Source organism: Apium graveolens, chromosome 8, assembly GCF_009905375.1.
Source record: "Apium graveolens cultivar Ventura chromosome 8, ASM990537v1, whole genome shotgun sequence".
Lineage (NCBI taxonomy): Eukaryota > Viridiplantae > Streptophyta > Magnoliopsida > Apiales > Apiaceae > Apium > Apium graveolens.
The window spans coordinates 15,002,517-15,026,098 of NC_133654.1; the positions used below are offsets into that span (position 1 = coordinate 15,002,517).

Sequence of the window (23,582 nt, forward strand, 5' to 3'; positions counted from 1 at the left end):
GCTAGGGGTGCACATGGGTCGGGCTGACCACGTTAAATGTATTTTAACAACCCGACCCAAAGTTTGAAATTTTATAACCCGACCCATTAAAAATAAAAATGCAACTTGACTCTACAATTTGTTCGTCAGTTTGGATCGGTTTGAATTGAGTTGAACGGGTTATTAAAAGACATTTAAAATAAATAATTGTTAAAGAAATGTATTTATGATAAGAGAATATCGTGCAAACATATGAGTCCAAAAAATAAATCACTTTACGAGTCATTATAGAACAATTTTGAGATTTTGAAATAAAATTTCAATAAAAATTTTGAGAACAATTTTCAAAATTTTGAAACTTTTTGACATATTTTGAGATTTGTAACGACTTTAATATGTGAATTGAACAACATATTAATACATTTATTTATTGCATTTATATGTTCCAAAATTTTGTAAAAGAGAAAAAAGTGGTTTAGCAGAGCTCTTCGTTCAGGTTTTTTTCAGTTTTTAATGGATGTAACGGTCAGTAACTTGAATGATTTTTTTTGTTTGATGACCAAATTACAAGTTTTGAGCCACTTGAGTGACCAAAACACCGCCCCATCTGACTATACATGTCATGATAGATTTATTTAAACCAAATTACCAAGTTTAGTCAGCATTCCGTTAATTTTTTAACGGAATGTAACGACGATTGACGTGGATGAAAAGTTTTAAGAGTAAAATAATGTGATTGTAAGTTTTTTGAGTTGGATGACCTAACTGCAAGTTTCCGGTCAATTGAGTGACCCAAACGCCATTCAACCCTTTTTTAAAATTATGTAAACTAGTTTTTTATGTGTGCACTCAAAAAAAGATTTCAACCCTTTTTTAAAATTATGTAAACTAGTTTTTTATGTGTGCACTCAAAAAAAGATTTCAACCCTTTTTTCGTTGCTTCGTTGAATCACTTCTCATTTTTTGTCAAATTTGATATTTGATAAATTTTAAATATTATGAATCCATTAAATTAATACTCAACAAATTTTAAAATAATTATACCATTTCAATTATAGGTTAACATTTATATTATTTTAAAAAATAAAATTAATTTATAAATTATTTATGAAAAAATTAAGATTAATATTTATATAATTAATATGTCAATTTATTAAAAAATAATGATATTTTTAAATGATAAACTATATTAGTTTATTAAATTTAAATAAATTATATTGTTAAAATTACAAGTACATTTAATTTTTTTTGAAATTATATGATGTTATAAATATAAAATATAGAAGAAATCATATATTGTTAGAATTTACTTGTACACATAAGAAAAACTGAAGATACGAATACAATTATAAAATATAAAAGCAAAATGAATATCATGTATTTCTGGTGAAGATGCTCTCCAGTCTCCGGTTCACTCATATATCTACGTTGGACGAATCAGATTTTCGTAAAATATTTTGCACCCTCACAAACATATTTTTAGAGAGAGAAATTAATCCCAAACGAGATCCAAGTAATCTCTCTCCTCTCTCTCTCCCTCTCTCTCTCTCTCTCTCTCTCTCCACTACTCTAGTCTAGCTTTATCATTTCTCTCCCCAATTTTAACATCTCCCTTACCTATACATACATACATACATAAACAATCTCTATCTATCTATTTTCACAACAGATATAACGTACACTGTGACTCACTGAGTCATGGCGGCGATGACGTCATCTATGATGTGCACATGGTTCGTAGCGGCATGCATGTCAGTTACCTGTGACAATGACTATCCCAAGCAGTCTCCGATTTTATCGCGCCGGAGATGTTCGAGTCGTCGCCGGCGACTTTTATCCGGCGGCGGCGTTGGAGGCGGTGTGTGTAGGAGTCAATTAACGAGTTCATTGATTCCGGCGTGGTGTGGATCTTCGAGTATTCAAGGCTTAATGAGCTCATTAGAGCCGTGTAATGAGTATTATAGTTCTAAAGGTCTGCTTTCTTCGTCTGATTTTTTGTTCGGTGATTCGATTTTTCGATCTCGAAATGGAAGCGTTTCGAGGCGTAAAAGGATTCTGCCTGCTGCTTCTCGTTCCGGTTTGTGTAATTTGAGGTTTTCGATTTTCTATGCATTGTTATTGTATTGTTATGTGAATTGTTAGTTACTTTTTTGTTGAGTGTTAGTAGATTTTTTCGGAATCTGAAACTTATAGAATTAAGCATTTACATTGTTATGCTATTTTATTTATGTCGATTTTGAGCTGTTTGATTGTAATCATGCATTGTTGTATGTACTGTTAGTTACATTTTTATAATCTGAATTTTATATGATTAAACTTGTTTTTCAGAATTTAAGCTGTTTAATTTTGTTATAGTAGTGTGTGTGTGTGTGTGTGTGTGTGTGTGTTGAGTTTGAGTGGATTGAGTATGTTTTGTATATTGTTCTACAACTAATTTGTTACGTATATACTTGTTATTTGTTGAATTTGTGAGTCTGTACAGTTGTTACGCTTCGTGTGAGTTACTGACTTGTATGATTAAACTAAACAAATGACTGAAGTTTGTTATACTATCATCATAATATTTTAGTAGGCAGGTTATAGCAACTTATAGTTGTGTACTTGCTATGTTTGTAAATTGTAACTGTTTGTTTGTGTGTGTGTGTGTGCACGCTAGATATCATTTCCATGGAGAGGTGTGAATTCGTATCTGTTGGGTTGATGGCTGTGGAGTAGCAGTGATTTCTATTGTGCCTGCAATATTCTGTTAGTTTATCTGGATACGATGTTTATCTGTATATGACTTGTTGATTCATAATGCTTGAGAGTAAGATGAAGATGAGCTATATTTTGCTTGTCATTTTGACTGTTATTTTCTTACATTGTTGCTATATTTCTGCTCTTTTGGACAACAACATATCAAATTGTCCGGGCTTCTGGGACAAGGGCAATTAACGGCTGAGAGGGACAAGGACATATAATGGCTGAGAGGGACAATTTAGTTTAGATAATGTTTATGAGAAAGTAGTAATGCAAAGAGGTGCAATAAGGTTTAATGCTTATGCGAAAGGAATGACGGGTTTGATCATATTGTTTAATGGTTAAGAGGCGCAATTAAGTTTAACTTTTATGGAATTTAACTAAAATGGTTTTGTTGTATTGTTCTTTTCCTGATATTATATATTAATTGTTTGATCCTATATAATCTTGCGGAGAAGGAAATTAATTTCATCCTATAAAATCTTGAGGAAAAAGAAATTGGAATTAAGTTTTATATTCCACGCCGACCTCTGAAATTGTACGAGGTATGACGTGCTTGGTGCTAATGATAACTCACGCATATTGTCGGCCCCACTTATCCTCTATTATTGCCCTTATTCTGGCAAGGGGAAAGGTTACGTGGATATATATTTAGCAATAAAATAGTTTTGCTTTGCATGGCCTATGTATGGTAAATGTCATTTTAAATGTATTTTGCTCCTTTGTCTTTATGGATATCTGAAAATGTATTGTTAATTGTATGTTGTTTAGCAATGATATCTAATTGTACTTGCACTGAAATTGCTTATGTTACTTCTTATATACGATACCTTAAACAATGACCATTTTTGTGTATTTACTATACAAGGTGAAGCAATGGCGGTAGCTGTGCAACCTTCAATGGAAGGTGCTACAAAGAAGAAACCGCCTATAAAACACAGGCGAGTTGTTGTGACTGGAATGGGTGTGGAGACTTCAATTGGTCATGATCCAGATGTCTTTTACAACAATCTGCTTGAAGGTGTCAGTGGCATTAGTGAGATAGAGGGTTTTGATATTTCTGACTATCCTACTGTAAGTATGTTTTGTACTCGCTCTTCTGTTGAAAAAATCTTAATGGTTTTTGGTTCTGACAGTAATGTGTTAAACAGAAAATTGCTGGAGAGATTAAATCTTTCTCGACTGAGGGATGGGTTGCACCAAAATTGTCCAAGAGGATGGACAAATTTATGTTGTACATGTTAACAGCAGGAAAAAAGGCATTGGCAGATAGCGGCATTACAGAGGATTTTATGGATCAAATGGATAAAACTAGATGTGGAGTTTTGATTGGCTCAGCCATGGGCGGAATGAAGGTATAGCTTACTTTCTTAGGTGCAGAATACATTTTCACTTTATACAGAAACCCTACTATTAATTCATCATGTCATCATGGAATGGAGCTACTCGTCATATCCCTTTCTTTGTGTGGTTCGACTGTTGTGGTGAACAAGAGAGCCAGACAGACTCAAATTTTTTAAAAATAAAATGGCTCTTATTGATGTCTCTCGTGGCCTTGTTTCTTTGACAATGCTTCATAGACCCAAAAATTTCCTAAAGTAGTTGGAGGCAGGGCAAAACTTGACACTAATTGGCAGTATTGCTTCGTATGTGTTTCGGTGTGATCTGTGTGGTTATGTCATCTTACATGTATATACTTTATCTGTGTAGGTCTTTAATGATGCTATAGAAGCTTTGAGGATATCATACAAAAAGATGAATCCTTTTTGTGTCCCGTTTGCAACTACAAATATGGGCTCTGCTATGCTTGCTATGGACCTGGTGAGCCTAATTTGGTGCTTCAAGCTAGCAGCATATTACAGTAATTAAGTTTCTTCATCAATTTCGATAATTATTTGTGCCATTAAACTGCAGGGATGGATGGGTCCAAACTACTCAATATCTACCGCTTGTGCCACAAGCAACTTCTGCATATTCAATGCGGCAAACCACATCATAAGAGGGGAAGCTGTGTGTATTAATTATCTATTTTGAATATAGTGAATATTATATCCTCCATAAATGTAAATTATTGTAGTCTATTAAGTATTAACCCATTTAGTTATTATTTTAAATTAGAGTTTACATTAATGTGTATTCTGATACATAAACACGCAGGATGTGATGCTTTGTGGAGGTTCAGATGCAGTTATCATACCTATTGGTAGGTCAAATCTCCTTTACTTCTGTGGACATAGCTTGATAAGGACAATTTTAAATGTAGCTGCTTACCATAAAACTTGGTGCAGGATTGGGTGGTTTTATGGCATGCAGAGCACTATCTCAGAGAAACAATGATCCAACTAAAGCCTCTCGGCCTTGGGATAATGTAATTAATATATTGTGCCTCGTCTTCATTTATTTTTTGTTTCAGTTAGTGTTTCCTTGTTAAATAAATAACGTCAGCGTTTGCTAGGATCTTCATTTGAATGCTAAATTTCTACTCGGACAGTGTCTACACATTGCACAATAATTCCACTACAGTATAAGATTGTTCTTTATGGACTTAAGTGTTTACAATTATCAAATCTGGTTCTAAAATTTCAAATAATCTGATATCTGTTAAATCTCAAGAATTTTTTGACTTTGTATAGGAGTGTGACTGTTGATAAATGAGTCCACTCCAAACATTGGATCTACTACATAATCTCTTTTAATTGATCTGCGTTATGCAAGCTTAATATTACTACTTAAGAAATGGTTTTGGTATCAACCAGAATCGTGATGGATTCGTTTTGGGAGAAGGAGCTGGAGTTTTGCTTCTTGAAGAACTTGAGCACGCCAAGGTACTTAAAATTGTAATCCCTTAATCAATAATTACGTAATTATGTCGTTTAAATATCTCATATACTGATTAAATCTTTTATTATCAATAACAGGCTAGAGGTGCTAAAATTTATGCAGAATTTCTTGGTGGAAGCTTCACTTGTGATGCCTATCATATGACAGAACCTCATCCTGATGGTAAATCTAGTTTTTGTGCCAATTATTTTCATGCATTGTGATGTATTAAAAGCTACAATATGGCTGATAATAGCAAATTGACTTCATAAGGTTTATTTGTTGTCAATTTATTTTGGTTATCACTTTAGTGTCTTGTAAAAATACTTGAAAGTAATATCATTAATAACAAATATAAGCAGCAGCAACATGTAGTTAATACTAAAACATTATTACGGACTTGAATTAATTGGAATGCACTAAATGAAACATACGACTTAAATGTGCTATGCTCTTATCGAATGAAGACGTGGTTAACATGTGCTATGCTCTTATCGAATGAAGACGTGGTTAACTAAATGTTATGGTGGAGTCGTAGAGAAATCAAAATTTTTTTAAATAGAAAAGTTGTATTATAATCTTAAACAAGTGGCCAATATGGTATGTGTGCATAGAAGTGAAAAGGCGAGGAGATGGAATTAACATCAACGGATACTTTTTTAAATCAATTAAAAATATTAGAATATTTCTTTCCTTTCGGGAGTTCCTTTTGCCAATTTACGAATATTATGTACAATTAAACAACAATTTTCTGGTGTGATGACACATTATAGGAAAGGATAATTAACTACGTTAGATAAAGGAAACTAAAAAGGAACGGAGCTTAAAGAGGAGGAAAAAAAAGAAAAACAATATAGATAATTGCAGTGTTTAAGTATAGATAGAACTCCATTGGCATGGCTTTTGCATCATTAAAAGCATCCACAACCCTGGATAGGTCCTTTTTGTCATTTTTGTAGTACTTATTAGTGCACATCTCTTCTGATACAGTTTAGGTACTACTCCTTTACTGTATATTGTAATGTAGAGAATTTGCATTTTCTCTTGGTACGAAAAAGAAAAATTATGTCCAGGGCGTGGAGCGTGATGCATTTCTTGAAAGTCTCTGATGGTGCTTAACTTAATTATTGTAAAAATGGCAAACTTCTTTATCCATCACATATATGTATAAAAAGCATCTTTTTCATTTTTATCTGTATGATCAGGGGCTGGTGTTATTTTATGCATAGAGAATGCTTTAGCTCAATCTGGAGTATCCAGAGAAGATGTTAACTACATCAATGCACATGCTACATCCACACAAGCTGGGGACTTAAAAGAGTATCAGGCCCTCCTTCACTGTTTTGGCCAAAATAAAGAGGTTAATTTTAAAAAATATTTAAGTTGAGGTCATTAACATATTAGGCCCTCAAAAGTATGGAAGTTTTTACTCATAAAACCCTCAAAATGAATAAGTTTTGGCCCTTTATGTATGCCCATTATACACATCAATCTTTTTTCTTCCAACTATATATTGGAAATATAATTAATTGGAAGGAATGATGTCTACAGTTAACATACATAAATGGTTTTACTTTGGGGGTTAATGTGTTCAACTTGTCATCTTTATGGCTAGTATGTTACTAACACTTTTATTTGTTGTCCAGTCGAAACAATATCTTAAAGTTATACAAGATCCTTTTTTATGCAGTTACGAGTGAACTCTACAAAATCTATGATTGGTCATCTTCTAGGAGCAGCTGGTGCTGTTGAGGCTGTTGCTACCGTACAGGTATCCATGCATATGTTATCTGTAATATACAGTGTAAAACTAGAGAGGACATACCTGTGTATATTCTCTTACTACATTACTTACAGCTGGAAGTACTTTTATCTATAACCTGTTGTTACTGCTTAAAAAATAATCATCATAAGACCGGTGACCTATTGGTCCACTGGTATAACCCTTGCTCTATCTACAAGATCAGATGTCAAGGGTTCGAATGTCTTCGACTAGATGTGTGCGTTAGTTTATTAATTATACATATAAAAAAAATTGTCATCATAAGACATATAATTGTTATTTTTGGCTAATTTGCAATTGACTCTTTTTACTACTTTATTTTTCCCGAAAATGAGTAACTCTTGGATTCCAGAACCCACAAGTAAATTCCAAATGATCTTCTTTGAAAGATTATTTGTTCCGACTGAATCAGAAATTATTTACAACTCTTCATAATGTTGTGAGATCCATTTACTTTCTACTACAACTCCGATGGCCCTTTCACTTAATTGGTGAAACCTCTTTGCATGCTTGCAAGACTTCTGATATTTTAAGCAAATATAAATAACTAGATAGGTTCTGGCAACTAAAAAGAAAAAAGAAATGCAAATAGTTATGAATTACGGCGTACATTAAAAATTTGTCAAGCATGTTGCTTGGATTATTTCATTCAAGAAAAATGATTTCTTAATAGCTGTTCTCTTCAACCTCGGCTTAGTGGCACTGTGGAAGCCTCTTTCTGATACAGCTGCTGAGTCAAACTTATTCCTATGTTTGAACATTATAAATTCTTGTTGATGGGCAAAGGTTTATATCACATGATCTTCAACGAAATAGTCATTCTATTTTAGAATAGACCAAGTAAAAAATTATCTAATATCCCACAAGATGTGATGGTACCAGATTCCTTATTTACCTCCTGAACTCTGAGCCTTTTCGCATAGTATAGTGAAACTTCTCTATGCTTGCAAGGAAGTGTCTGATATCCATGAATAAGCAAGGCAACTAGATAATTTTTTGTTGTAATAAGAAAAAAGAAGTGCTCGTGCTTCTGATTAACAGTTTCGTTTTCAAGTTTGTTAGGTATATAAATTGGAATTTGGATTACTTTAAGCAAGTAATATGCTTTCCCACATAGGGTTTCTCTTTGACCTTGGTGTAGCAACACTGTAAAGCCTCTTTCTAATGTATGTCGTGTGAGCCTTATTGTCTTTATATGCAAAACCCACGCAAAGCTGTTGGTACGATCAGTATCAAGGGTGTGTTAGTGTGTTTTCCTTCCCGTGGTGTATCTTTTCCTTCCCGTGGTGTATTTTTGAATTGCATAACTTCTGTCGATGATAAGGTTGTAATCACTAGATTTCGCTTGATCATTGACATAGATGTGTATATCATTGTAGGCAATACGCACAGGGTGGATTCATCCAAATATTAATCTTGATAGCCCTGATGAAAGAGTGGTATGTATTTTCCCTATAATGCTTTACGTCTGCTTGGTAATATAAAGAATGTTCTTTGGCTTGTGTATTACTATCGCTCTGCTAGCCAGTAAAACGGGTCATCAGCTGGTACATTGTATGTCTCTTTACTAGTAGGCCCATCCCTTTGTCAGATTAGAAAAACTGTGGATTTGAATCAGTCTGTCATGTTATGTTTTGTTAATTTGCTTAGACCCGCACAGTAAATTTTCTTTTGTGATTTTTACTAACTAGAGGCCTCTCGCTTTTAGTTACATCAACTGCTCATAGCTCTAGCCTCTACACATAGTTTTGCAGATATATCTTTTATTTTCTGATTTATTTATACATGCAATAAATTTTACTTGTTTACTGTATAACAGTATGTTATTATTAGCATGCATTTATTTGACCGTACCTACCCATCAAATCAGGACATGAATTTGCTGGTTGGACCGAAGAAAGAGAAACTGAAAGTCAAGGTGGCACTATCTAATTCTTTCGGATTTGGTGGCCAGAACTCATCAATCTTATTTGCTCCCTACCAATGAATATGAACAAGCACACCGACTTGACGGTACTTGATGCCTGCTGGTACGTAAACACGACTTAACAATAGTCAGGTTGCCTGCAAAACTGTCTATAAATTAAGAAAACCAGTTGGCTTTAGAGCAAGTGCAATGCACAAGCCCAAGTTCCCTTCTAAAATCTGAAACTTTTGTGCCACCGAAATAATTGTGGGTCTCTCAGATATGTTGGACAACCCTTTTCAATGCAAAACCCAAGTTCAGATTTTGTGTAAGCCATGCTTATCCACACACACCTCGTTTAGACACACACGAACAGCCAACATTATCAAGTAGGAGCGATAAAAGATAGTTTAAAAAGAAAAAGCAAACCACACAGCAGGAGTTGGCCGGCCCAAGTAGCCAGGTCTGGCCAACTTTTCTCTCTCTCCAACGCACAAAAGAAGCCCAACTCTTTTAACCTCTCTGCCACATCACTCAGTTGGGCTCCCATTGCACTTGCTCTTAAAAGTGCTTTATAAAAAACCTAAAGTTCGTATAGTAGGATAATGATATTTAAACGCTTTTTTGTGATTCCTTTGGAAGGAGACCCCAAATTACCTGGGTTTGATTTTCCACAGATACCCACATTACTTGCTGTTCTTCATAAACATTGATGTATGTGCTTGCTAAATGCTGCAGATTATAGGACTGTTGACTGTGACGGATTATGTTCAGGGGTTGTCGTATGTGGTGAAAATTTAAAAGAAGACAAAGTTCTAACTGTTTATCTAATATACAAAGGAAGAGGAGGTGCTGAATGTTGAGGTACCCATCTGGAGTAGGACTGTATGTTCTAGTAGAGGGTTGTAAACTCACTCTTGTAGAGTTTTTAAATTAGCTTTTTCTTTTGGTTTTTAAAGTTCTATATGAAAGTTGGCAGAATCGTCATTGTCAAACTGAACTATTTCGATGGGAAATATCTTCATCTGATGGATTTTTATAGGCCTCTAGTGCCTTTGAATAGATCAATTTTAAAGAGTTTGGTGATGGAATGGAAGTCATTGGAGATCAACAAACTTGTTACTATTTGCTTACTCTTTGTGTTTGCATACATATATATTTTTATATCTTTGCCGTGATTCAAATTACTCAAGAGTCAAGTTTGAGCCAGTGTTGTGAAATGAGACGATGAGATTTTTTTTTCTTTTCACTTTTCCAAGTGCTGTGAAAAGAGTCGCTGCTTTTCTGGTCATCAGGGCTCAAATATGCAAGCCCAAGAAATTTATGTGAATAGACACGTTTACAAATTTCTGTGGAGGACATAAAAAATTCGAGCACGTATGCATAGTTATTCTTGTTAGATATGCATCGTCATATAAGAAAGCTCAACTTCCTTAACAGGAAGAGAGGGATCAGTACATGCAGTCCCATCCAATCTCAGCATAGTCACAGAAAGCACACCCAAGCTACGACGGATATTGGACTAAAACTAATACAACATAGACCAAACTTAGACTACTTGAACGCAAGCTTCTAGCTCCGGCAAACTAACCAAGTACTGCAAACAACTAGCTCCGGAAGGATTTCTTAGTCAATATTATATACTGTGGGAACGCCAGCAAAGATAACTGCTTCTCTCCACCAGCTTGGAAATATTAAAGGTTTCAAAACTTTAAAACAAAAACAATTCAAAGAATTGGCTTTTGGACTTGAGGTCACCAAAAGACCATCCCCGTGGGTTGGTCACGCTGATACCTATGGACGAGAAGTCTGAAGTAGTCTTGAAGGTAGTAATGGCTCGATTAGGCAAGCGTTGGTGGGAAAATAGCGGGAAGGACTCCCCAACAGGCCGTGTTGAATGATCCTTCAGTAGGGTTGTTTCTTAAGTCACTGTTGTTGGAATGGAATTCTAAAATGGAAGGTATAAGCAATGGTGTATTCCTTTCCTATGCTGGCCTTACTTAGCGGATCAGTTTTCTACTCAGACCCTACATTTACGATGTTTGGTAGGTGGGGCTGGGGATTGATAAAGATGCAACTGTGCTCATCACTTGAGGAGAAATCGCGAATAAGGATTTACTGATAACCTCCTTATAAGTGTAGTTTGATCATCTACTACCGTACCATTACAATAGTTGTACCATAATAACACAAAGGGCACGTTCAATAGCTCTACTAAACACAACTAAAACCAACATCATCTATACTAAACAAAATAAGCAACAACATAGTTTCCATTTACACATACTTAAAAGTCTTGTTGGCAACCTAAACAACCATTACATCACTTGCATTGTTACTTCTTAGAATCAACAAAAGAAAGCACTTACTACTAATTAAACTAAAAGCAACAACTACTTCATAACACATACTACTTAAAAGTTAAAATCCACCTGCAAATTCTTAAGGGCTTATTTTGTTACGAATTTCAGACTCCAACAAATCAAACTCTTCCTTGAACAGCTTGATCTCTTGTTCCATACGAGCCAGACCGGCTTGAACTTGATCGTTGAACTTTCGGAAAGCTGCATTCAAGTCTTCATGACTTCTTGAAAGGCTTTCGAGATTATTATTAAGATCTGATAAACATTTCGCCAAGTTTCCATTCACTCCATTGTTGTCATCTCCGCTCTTTGCTCTGAGAAAAAAACGATGAATAAATCACTTATTATTTTTGCACAAAATAATTTACTAAAAACAAAAAAATTTAATAAAGAAAAGAATTTGTTGGACTTGTGCAGTGCTTCTTAATTCCCTTGCTTGCTGGTGTTGTTGCGCTTCATAATGGGTTTTGAGAGTGTTGGAGATCAATATATAGACAAGAGCAAGTAGATGAAGAGTCTTATGTTATCATAAGGCATTGATGATATCTGGTAGATTTCTCAAAAGTTGTGCTTTCACTCAACCGATACACTTCCCGTAATAATGTGATTAGACAATACAATAAATAGACACGGGTAGATAACACAAATTCAAGTTCGGCTAATTTGAACTTTGATTTGATATTGAAAACACGGGTGTACGGACGAACCGCGCAACCGCGTCCAATCGCTCGCAATCGAACCGTATTTTGCGGATAATCACAAAACGCGGGTTGGTTGTGGAAGTAAATTTTAAAAACCGCTCATTCGCGGTTTGGATGCGGTTTTAAATTCTTGAAAATCGCAAAATCGCAACCGCAACTCGCAACATATATTTATTGTTATGCCCAAAAATTGGTAAAAATAATATTCAGGTTGAGATTGATGAAATAGTCAAAGTTGAGAAAGAAATGCCTAAAATTTAGGAAACAGGTAAGATTATTTTTCCATAAAAAGAAAGAAGGCGCGCTCTCTGTGATCAGGACGCGCCCTATGGTGAAAATGACAGATGGAAAGTTGCCCCTGTCTATGTATAAGAGGCGCGCCCTCAAACATAGTAAGGAGGCGCGCCCAATTAATGAAGAAGGGGTGAGGGATTCCCTGATTGAATTCTTTCCTATGGTGAGCTTTAGGGCGCGCCCTAAGTGAGAAAGATAACTTGGATGGGACTTCAACATGATTACTTGGACGGGATCTGTGGAAGATTCAAGGAATATGGAGATTATTATTACTAATTTATTTGATGCAGGTACTCTATCGAAGAACTCCTTTCTGTAGCACATCTACAGGAAATGCGGTGTCCGTGGTCAGAGACCTCCAGGTGTATGCCTGGTGATTGGAGACCTCCTCCTGTAGTCAATGGGTGTCCTCATTGGGGATGTGAGGTGAAATCTGGTGTGTGCTTTGGGAGCTCTGTCTCTGTAGTCAACGTGTGTCCTCGTTGGGAGACTTTGGAGTATCCTGCACTTTGCACCCAAAAGTTTGGAATCATTTGTCCTGCAATCTGGTAGGGGCTCCTTATCGGGAGACAAGGATGCGCCCAACATTTGGGGTGAACCACGACTATACTTGCATCCACGGACTAGAGAAACAGCTGGTAGTGGAGGGTTATCCTTGGCCAGGGAGATGCCTTATCCGTGAAGTCTCGAAGCCGCAGACGAGCCTTGGGCCTTTGTGGTTGGGCCTCATCGGCGGACATTCCTAAAGCTAGTAGAAGACGGTTTCCAGTGGGTTTTCTCCTGGACCTCGGGACAAGAAATCTAAGCCCGTTAGGTTTCTTGTTCCCCAAGAATTACGTGGGCTTGATTCCCTATAAATAGGGATACGTAGGCAAAATTGTAAGGGGTCAGAAGCGAGAGCGCAAAGGAGCCACCACTAACCCTAAGCAATCTCAGCCCCCAATAATCACCACCACCAAACACTGTTCATCTTTTTCGATGAATACTGTTCATCGGATCCACCGATTACTGCTCACATTTCCGACGAAGAACCGCCATCACAGATCTTGTTTCCGGCTACGAACCTCACACTTTGTTGCTTCCAAATTTCTCCGTCAACAAATTGGCGCTAGAAGGAGGGGCTAATCAAGATCAGCATCTATGAGGAAGGATGTCTCAATATCGTGATGAAAGTTTTTATGATGGAAGCTCTGAGGAAGAATCTGATCACGGCTATGAACATGAACCTTATGTTCCGCCGATGACTGATCATCCCACTCCGGACGTTGGGGGACAGCCGCCTGTGCTCATCAGCAACGCTGACTTGCTGGGAAAACTGTATCGCATGGGCGATGCTTTGAACGGCTTCGATTCAAGGTTGAGCATCGTGGAGCGGCGCAAGACCAGAAGAGGCCTTCTTCGCAGCCGTGTTACTCATGCACCAGAAAAAGCACCTATGACTAATAAAGATGCCTCAGCCGGCCACGACCACACTGGAGGAGGGCGTGTGCCGATAACCCCACGACGCCTGGAGTATTCCAATGATACGTCCCCAATCATCGAGCTGGTGGAAGAAGATGCTGATGGTCGAGAAATCCTGCGGACGGATAACCGGGGGGCTGCCCATCCACACCGGTCTGGACGTAGTCTTGAAGAACGCCGACAGGCGGAGTCCATGCCGGAGAATCGGCAACGAGGCTTCGCAGCTTTGAAGGATCACTTGGGGATCCGCTTAGGCGACGATGATTTAAGAATGTTGATGCTTGAATGGCAAAAAGAAGCTGATCGTAGAGATGCGACGCCCCATGATGCAACGCGTGTGCCCCTGAATTCCCAGGGAAATCAGGAGCGACACCGCGATCATGAGAGAGCTCCTCCCCGCAGATCGCTGGACCGATATGGTCGAGGATATGGAAGCGACCGTTGGAGAAGGCCCCAATGGAGGGGAAGAGGCGGAGACCGAGGTAGGTATTTAGATAGGTATCGTCGCGATAATTATCGTGGCCACATTGATACCCACTGGTATAATCGAGCAGACAACGATAACTATGCTGAATATGATGATCACAGAGATGTGGAAAATTATGATCGAGCAACGATAATTATTAATTATTTTAAAATAAGTGGTTGAACCGCAAACCGATCCACAATAACCGCAAATTCGCAACCGCAATTGACGCGGTTAACCGCAACTGCGGTTGCAGAGACAATTTTTTAAAACTGCTCTTCGCGGTTTGGTTCGACTTTTACCCCAAAACCGATCCGATCCGAACCGCGTACACCCCTAGAAAACACTATTCACTACACGTCTTTATTCAGTGTAAGTGTTCTAAGATGAGAATCGGAATCGATAGCGACAGTTTATAGTAATTAAATTCGAACAATCAGTAATTTTTTGGAAAGATTAAGGGGCCATTTGCTTCTCACCGGATGGAACTGAATGAAGTGTCACGTGACTGCTTCATATAATCATTTTTTTTATTTATCTACTTTTGTCATATGAATGATTCAAAATTAGCTGAATGGTTCCAACAAAAAATTATATCCTAAAGATTCAGGGATGGCCCTGATGTTTATTATGTACATGTAATGACTCTTCAAATTGTACACGTCCTATTTATATATTTATAATTATCAATATCCGGTGAACATATTAGTCGTAAGCATAAGTTAAAATATTGATTCTCTGAAAATTTTGTGTATATCTAACAATAGAAATTATTAAAATGATGCTTAGAGATCTACATAATTATGTTTATTGACTTCTAAATTTTAATAACACCGATGAACAATAATAATTGCCAAATTTATTTGATAAATGTTTATATTATGCTATAATATAAAATTTCTACATATAATTTTAGATGATTCAGAAAAATTAATTATCAAATAATAGTATTCGTTCATGTTCAGATATATGAATCATTCAAAAATTTAAATTGTTCAGATAAATTTATTCAAATTCAAATTTATATAGTATAAATTTATTGTTTGTTGATAATTATATATAAAACAATAAGAACTTTGTGTTTTTTTTACTGGATTATTATTCTAATATTATATACATATAATTTATCAAATAATCATATTTAATTATGGGTAAATTTATAAAATAATATCATTCAGATATTATAAAAGTTTATATACCAAATGATATTATTCATTTAGAATTCAGATATTTGATTTATTGAGATGATTCAGAAATATTAATTATTCATATATAAACGATTCAGATTTGCCAAATGGCCCCTAATGGGGATAACAATCGGATATATTTAAATAAATATATATATATATATTAAATTTAATAAGCTTTATTATAACTTAAAAAAAATATGCAGTGATTAATCTTGAAATCGGTAGGGTGCCTGCAAGGGTTTACTCAGATGATTAAAGAGGGGATAACTATCCTCTTGGTCACATGTTCGAATTCTACAGGAGGAGAATTTATGATTATGCCTCATGAGTCAGAGTCTGTCGCTTAAATACCATTTACCTTGGTTCACGTGGTTTGCAGGCTATTGAGGTTTGCAGACTATTGCGTGAACCCGTAGGATTTAACTAGTGCACACCCGAAAGGTAGCGGCTGCGGGTTACCTACGATAAAAAAAAATCGGTAGGGTACCTTTTAATAATTAACTAGATTAATATTTCAGAATATAGTTTATGTAGTTTTTGAAATTTCAGCTTATAAATGTTTTGTTAGAAATAAAGTTCCTGGTCCCAAATAATTTAGTTAAAGCGTGCGAAAATACCACTGGAAGCAGTTTGTACTCAATAATCGTTTAGACTGCTGAGTGATGGTATATCGTGTCATATTTATAATTTTTTTTGCAGACTTTATCTTGGTTGTACATGATCTCTGAGTTAAAGATATGATATTCATTGTAATTTGTGTAGAACTGATATCCATGATTGTAAGGTGATTGAACCTTACTGTATATGGAATCGACAATATCTCATTCTAATTTCAGCGTTCTCATGTTAAAATATCAGTTTAATGTTGTTAATTTTATTTTGATGACAAATAGTTCACAAATTCATTATATATATGTCATCGTGCATTGATGTGTTAATGTAGTTTGTGGGTATCTATTACGAAATTTCATGACGCGACTATTGCGAGAACTTATAGTAGTTAGTCTTCCAAAATTTTTCTTTTTGTACTTCATATAAGATTTCTCAATATTAGTTCTTTATTAGAAAATGACATAGATAACACAAAAATATGTAAAACGCTAAAATAATGGCCCTTTATGACAGTCTAAAATGATATATCGTGTTGTGTTTTTAGTTCAGAACAAAAATATAGTAATTATACATGGATTAACATGCAATTAGAGTACTGTGCCACGAGGTTGACATGCAATTAGAGTGTTGTGCCATAAACTTTTAAATACTAAAATAATAATTAATTAATAAAAATGTGTTATGAGTGCGGGGAATTATGTAAAATATCACATGAGTGGACCTCACTTAATATATATATATATATATATATATATATATTGTTTGTGTGGTCATTAATCAACACAATATAAACTTATATGTGTATGAAAATGTCTGCTTGGTGCGTCTTTTTTTACATAGTATGAACACACAATTTGTGTAAATGCTAATTAAACATGTGTTTGTAGATTTTTTAAAAGCAAAAATTTACGGGGAGAAGAAATATCGCACGCTACATTTCTGAAAACATATCTTTAAGTTGTGTTTATTTTTTCAATATATGATGTTTTAGACCTTATTTAATAAAATTGTAGCAAAGAATTTCAACACCCTTATTTCAGTTACTTCTTAATTGTTTATTTTGGAATGCAATCATCTCAACAGTTAGACATTTAACTCTAAAGCTATTTTTTCTTAAAAGTTTTTTAATATTTCATCAGTCTCTCTCATTTCTTTACATTTCGGAAATAGTGTCCGACACGCATTTTAAGGTGCATGTAAAGTATTATTTTATAACTTTTTATTTCATTTTTTTTCTAAATAACAATTTATTGGTTAAATTTTATTTAGAAAAAAATTATAAAAATAAGTTACGAAACTATACTTTATACAGTAAAACCTTTATAAATTAATATAGTTGGGACCGGAGAATTCTATTAATTTAGAGAGGTATTAATTAATCGATAAATTAATAATTATTAATTTATAGAGAATTTTCAGTAGCAAACAAAATTAACTTTTGATTAAATTTTTATTCACATAAATTTAAATAAAATGAATTGTACAATTTATATTTTATACTTAATTCAATTAATTCAATGTATATGAATTTAGAAAGTCAATGTAATGTACAATATATTAGATTCAAAGTCCATGTAGTGTATAAGTTAAATTCATTGTATTTTACATAGAAAATATTCAATGTATATTAGGAAAATTCAAAGTACATGAATTAATTTAATTCATTGTATTTTACATAGAAAGTATTCAATATATGTGTAGTCATAAAATATATTATATATACTGTATATACTAGATTGGGGGAAAAATTATACAAACAAAACAATGGCTTCTCATCTAAAAGGTGTCACAAAATCAACAATGACGGATGAAGCAAGAAAAGCATTATGTGAATATAAAAGAGAAAATTCATCATGCACTCAAAAAGATCTCCAGTCGTGGCTCGAGAATAAGTTTCATCTAAAAGTTAGTCAAGGTACAATATCAAATACACTGAAAAGGTCAGCAGACTATCTTGCAGCTAATTACTTGGAGAAAAGAAAAGATATTAAGCGACATAAACCAGCAAAATATCCAGATATGGAGAAGGTTCTCTATGAATAGTTTCTCCAGTACCAAGATCGTGTTAATATGACAGGAGAGCTAATTTTAGAGAAGGCAAAAGAGACCATGAAAATTTTATACCCTCAACAAGATCAGGAGCACACTTTTTCTCAAGGTTGGCTTGAGAAATTCAAGTTAAGACATGGTATTAAGTCATTTCGTCGCTTTGGAGAAAGTGGTTCTGTTGATGTACAGGACATGGAGAAGAAACTGGAGTCCATAAGGGAAAAAATAAACCAGTTCCCTATGAAAGATGTTTTTAACATGGACGAAACTGGTTTGTTTTACAGGTTACAAGCTGATCACTCTCTTGCTACGAAACAACTTGAAGGAAGAAAACAAGACAAAGAAAGGCTCACGGTTGTTATATGTTGCAATGAAGATGGCTCTGAAAAAATTCCTTTATGGATTATTGGAAAGTATGCAAAGCCACGGTGCTTCAAGAATGTTAATATGGGCAGCTTGAATTATCATTATCGTGCAAACAAAAGAGTTTGGATGACTAGTGTACTTTTTGATGAATACATTCGTTGGTTTGATAGCCAAATGCAAGGCAGAAGAATTTTGTTTGTGGTAGATAACTGTCCAGCACATCCAAAAAATATTGAAGGACTACAAAATGTTGAGTTGTACTTCTTGCCACCTAACATGACATCAAAAATCCAACCTTGTGATGCAGGAATTATAAGAGCTTTCAAGATGCACTATCGCAGGAGATTTTATCGTGGGTTATTAGAAGGTTATGAGTTGGGACAATCTGATCCAGGAAAGATTAATATTTTGGATGCTATCAATTATGCAGTCGCGACGTGGACGACAAATGTAAAACAAGAGTCAATAGCAAGGTGCTTTCAACATTGCAAAATTCGTTCCATAGATGAAGTTTCGAGCAATTTAAATGAACATACAACTCCGGAAGAATACATTCATGAACTTGAGGTGATGATTAAGGATCTAGGTTATCGTAATAAAATGGATGTTAATAACTTCTTAGATTATCCGGGTGAAAATGAATCATGTTCCGAGGTCCAGAGTATAGAAGAGATTGCAAACACCATCCTTGAAAATAGTGTTGAACATGATCTTGAAGACGATACAACACCGTTGGAGCCGGTTACACGTAAAAAAATACTCAAGGCATCAAAAATGCTTAATAACTTTTTGATGCAACATGAAAGCACCACACCCGAGCTTTTGGATGCAATAAGGAAGATTAAAGATGAGCTTCATGTTGATTTAAATTATATGAAAAAGCAAACTACAATTGAATCATATTTTACAAAGATGTAATAGCTATATTTTTATGAATATAAGGGAATTATTAATTTATAGTTTTATTGGGATCATATTTTTATACAGGGTTTTCAAAAAAATTATTATCTTATTATCTTATCGAAATTGATCATTTTTTGAACTGGCCCAAGTCGGGACCGAACAAAATTATTAATTTAGAGAGATTATTAATTAATCGAGTATTAATTTACAGAGGTTTTACTGTATGTCACTTAAAATGCGTGTCAGACATTCTCTCCGAAATGTAAAGAATTGAGAGGGAGGAAATATATATCATTATCGTGATCTATATGTAAGAATATATGATGTTGTATGGGTAATATATATTATATTTTTATTTGAATAATTAATCATCATATATAATCTTATATCATATATATATACCAATAATTATTGTCTTGTATTGGTGATTTTAATCGAAGAGTACTTAACAAAAATATCGTATTAATATTGAATAAATACTTATTATACATTTTATTTTCAGTATAAGTGTATACATGATAATTAGATATTATAAATTTGATTTTTTTTTCTTATAATTGAATACGTGATCATTAGATTTTATTAACCATTTTGTATATGTAATATCGTAAATTTTAATATAAGGTTTACTTTAAAAAATATAACATTGTTATTTAATATATGTTATGTGTTAACTAATTTATACTTTTCGTAAAACAATTATTTAATATGTAAAATATTGATTAATATTATTATTTTAGTAGTAAATTATTTTTTAAAATTTTATAGGTAACTAAATTAGCAAATATAAAAAGAAAAATATGATTAAAAATGTTATTCTATAACTAATGGGAAAAATACATATTAAGTGTAAAATTATTAACACAAAAGACATATTGGTATAGTGATATTGAAGTGTGTTTATTATTGGCTAGACTTACGTTAAATTTGTATTAAAAGTATAGTAAGAGATGTGTAAATTCAGTAATTCTTAGAACATAGTTTATGGTGCACTGTATCAAGTTATTCTAGTTCAAGAAATAATTTTATTCGACTTTTAATTTAATTACTGATTATTTGTCCTATTTTATATTTTATAATATATTAATATACACTCTCTCTTTCTCTCTACTATATATTGTACTTTAATGATGAAATTAAATTTTTAATAATAAAATATTAAATATATAATGATTGTTGCAGTTCAAGTAAGATAAATATGTACTCAATTACTAGTATATAATATTTTATAATATATTTAAGATTTCAATTATAATATTGTTGGAGTTGCTCTTATTAGTTGGACCAATTTCCCTGACCAACACTTCAACGTTTTATATTTTACTTTGATAACACACAATTAATTACTCAATTTTCCGAACTAACGCCTTTTGTATTTTGGACTTGTAAGTCTGCACATGATGTACATATTAAGAATTGGTCAGTTCTAGATAATTTTTGTATGATGTAATTTATCCCAATATTCAAAAGTAAAAACATTAATAATTAAATAACCACCAACAAAGTTAAAACAACTTTATAAATATAAACAAAGGGATTTATGATTTTAAAAATATTGATAAAATAAACAAATAATGTAAAAATTATTATAAATCATCGAGTTAGTACAGTTTAAATATTGTATTATTAAGAAATATAAATTTAGTTTCTAAAATATTTACAAAATGCAGATTTTTATGGGATAAATATAAATTGAACATGCATTCATTAACAATTTTTTGTAATTATTTTTGTAATACTGAAGGTGTCCGTTCAACCGATATATCGGTGACAACTTGTAAAGCCTTCAAACTGATGAATGCAATATATGTTTGTTACTAAGATGTGTTTGTCAACCCAATATCAAAAGATAAACTGCAGATTATAGTTGTAATAAGTATATTGTATGAATTAGAAGTATGTATGTTTCAAATTCAAAGATCCAAATTTTTGTCCATTGCCTATCCAAAAAAAACATTTCCAACAGAAAATTATATAAAGAAACTAAATTGTTAATTGTGTCCTTGGTCTTGGCCGCTTCTCATCTTTCTGTCTTTGTGCTTCACTCTAGATACCATGCAGAGTAGCTTGATTGAAATCAAAATGGACAAACACCAGAATTTAGGTTCCCAGTTTCCATGGTATTGCACAATAAAAAACACTTCCTACTGATGTCTGCATGTCCTATAAGTATCATCCTTGCACCATATTTCTAAATCAACCTCTGAAAGCTCTTCCACTATTCTCATTATTACCTCTCCTATCCTCAGTTTTCAGCAATATCTCTTTATATTTACTAATATGGGCTTCGCAAGCTACACTGATGAGTATACTTCCCCCGTTGCTGCATCAAGGATCTTCAAGGCCTCCATCGTCGACTCTCACAACTTGATTCCAAAACTCTTGCCACAAGGTATTCAGAGCATTGAACTTATTCAAGGCAACGGAGGAGCTGGAAGCATCAAGAAGATCAACTTTATTGATGGTTAGCACTATTACTTGTACTTATCACCACATGCTTGCAAATTTTCATGATCTGCATTCTCGTACATTTGCATTCTAGTTAAATATGACTAATGCTTATATTACTAATGTAGGCCGCAATTTCAACAGTGTGAAGTATCACATTGATGAGCTCAGTGAAGAAAACTACACCTATAATTATACGTTGCTAGAAGGTGATGACTTAGTAGAAAACCTTGAAAAAATTACCTATGAGGTTAAGTTCGAGTCTTCTCCAAGCGGTGGTACTATCTCTAAGGTGACAAGCAAGTATTACACTAAAGGCGATTTCATGCTTAAGGAAGAGGACATCAAGGCGGGCAAGGATAAAGTTTTACTAATGTACAAAGTTGTTGAAGCGTACCTCCTCCAAAACCCAGATGCCTATGTCTAGGGGTTCTGTTTCCGATTATCTGATATGTTCTCTCCAGTTTACAGTTTACAGTTTCATGTGTACCAGTTTGTTCTAGAATAAGGAGAGATTGATCTGACTCTAAGTCTTAACCATAGACCGTCATTTCTTTAAGTTCTGTAATTTATCCTGAAAAATAAAGAATCTTTTTTCTAATGTCATTTGTTTCTAAGTTCTTTTAAGTTCTACTAGTGTTCTTGAATCTTATGATTGAAAATATATTGACTTCAAATAAACCTATGACGTTAGGGAGATGCTAAGATCATGTAAAACCCAGGAGGGCTAAGGAAAAGTATCACGTGTGCATGTATTGAAGTGTGTCCATAAACCTGAATCACCTGCTAGGCTGCTACATATGTGTATTTATCCACTACATGCAATTTATCAATTATAAACTGAGTCTAGTACAAATTTTGTTGAAATGCATATGTCTGGACTTCAGTCCAAGACTCCAAGTGAACTTCATAGGTTAACTTTCAAGTTTCAAGTTCTTTTCTGCTCAACACCCGAACTACAAAAGAACCCAAAACCAGATACAGAAGCACCGGATTTTCATAGCCACGCTCTAGTTTTACATTATAGGCATATTATTTTTAGTGTTGTCTGATGGCACCCAGACCACAGTAAAACAAAGTGCCAGATGCACATAAGCACATGAGTGTGAGAAAAATCAGATATAGTTATCAGCTTTTACTAAGCAAGATTTCTTATGTAGATAGAGGGAAAGCTAAGCCTTAATTAGTAAGTCACTGGCTATGAGTATATAAAAAATTAGCCTACTTGTTGATGTTTGATTTAACATAATAAGTTCTTAACAGCTTGCTAGGAACTCTACAATTGAATTATTAAAAACCTCAAACTAAATATCTAATACTGGCTACTTGGTTCGTGTTACTCTTAAGCAAACAATCAAAAACTACACCAATTAAAAACTCGCAGATATTAAAAAAACAAAAATTAGGATATCGTCGGAATCAGGAGTTTGTAACAGAGTAAGAATGTTGTCATATACTTACCTCCAAGCAAGAGTATTAGATTATATCAAATAGGTATGTTG

At 34.0% G+C, this 23,582-nt stretch overlaps 2 protein-coding genes, 1 long non-coding RNA gene and 1 pseudogene across 3 annotated transcripts; 3 read left to right on the forward strand and 1 right to left on the reverse strand.

Annotated features, from left to right (window-relative positions):
• The first annotated feature begins 1,417 nt into the window (after nucleotides 1–1,417).
• LOC141678230 (3-oxoacyl-[acyl-carrier-protein] synthase II, chloroplastic-like) lies at nucleotides 1,418–10,360 on the forward strand. Its single transcript, XM_074484493.1, has 14 exons — nucleotides 1,418–2,056; nucleotides 3,587–3,792; nucleotides 3,870–4,073; nucleotides 4,429–4,539; nucleotides 4,633–4,728; nucleotides 4,876–4,921; nucleotides 5,007–5,086; nucleotides 5,475–5,543; nucleotides 5,637–5,721; nucleotides 6,744–6,898; nucleotides 7,229–7,309; nucleotides 8,701–8,760; nucleotides 9,192–9,351; nucleotides 9,966–10,360. Exons 1-13 carry the CDS (start codon nucleotides 1,678–1,680, stop codon nucleotides 9,306–9,308), a joined length of 1,689 nt encoding a protein of 562 aa, XP_074340594.1. The 5' UTR covers nucleotides 1,418–1,677; the 3' UTR covers nucleotides 9,309–9,351; nucleotides 9,966–10,360.
• Nucleotides 10,361–11,482: 1,122 nt separating this feature from the next.
• Nucleotides 11,483–12,180, reverse strand: LOC141678231 (uncharacterized). The gene is made up of 2 exons (XR_012557663.1): nucleotides 12,000–12,180; nucleotides 11,483–11,904 (listed from the first exon to the last, which is right to left on the reverse strand). It is a non-coding gene; the product is annotated as an uncharacterized LOC141678231 (long non-coding RNA).
• Nucleotides 12,181–18,078: 5,898 nt separating this feature from the next.
• Nucleotides 18,079–19,647, forward strand: LOC141676507 (CENP-B homolog protein 2-like; annotated as a pseudogene).
• A 1,924-nt stretch (nucleotides 19,648–21,571) lies between these two features.
• Nucleotides 21,572–22,653, forward strand: LOC141676527 (major allergen Pru av 1-like). Its single transcript, XM_074482192.1, has 2 exons — nucleotides 21,572–22,100; nucleotides 22,225–22,653. The coding sequence occupies exons 1-2, from the start codon at nucleotides 21,913–21,915 to the stop codon at nucleotides 22,505–22,507; spliced, it is 471 nt and encodes a 156-aa protein (XP_074338293.1). The 5' UTR covers nucleotides 21,572–21,912; the 3' UTR covers nucleotides 22,508–22,653.
• The last annotated feature ends 929 nt before the right edge of the window (nucleotides 22,654–23,582 follow it).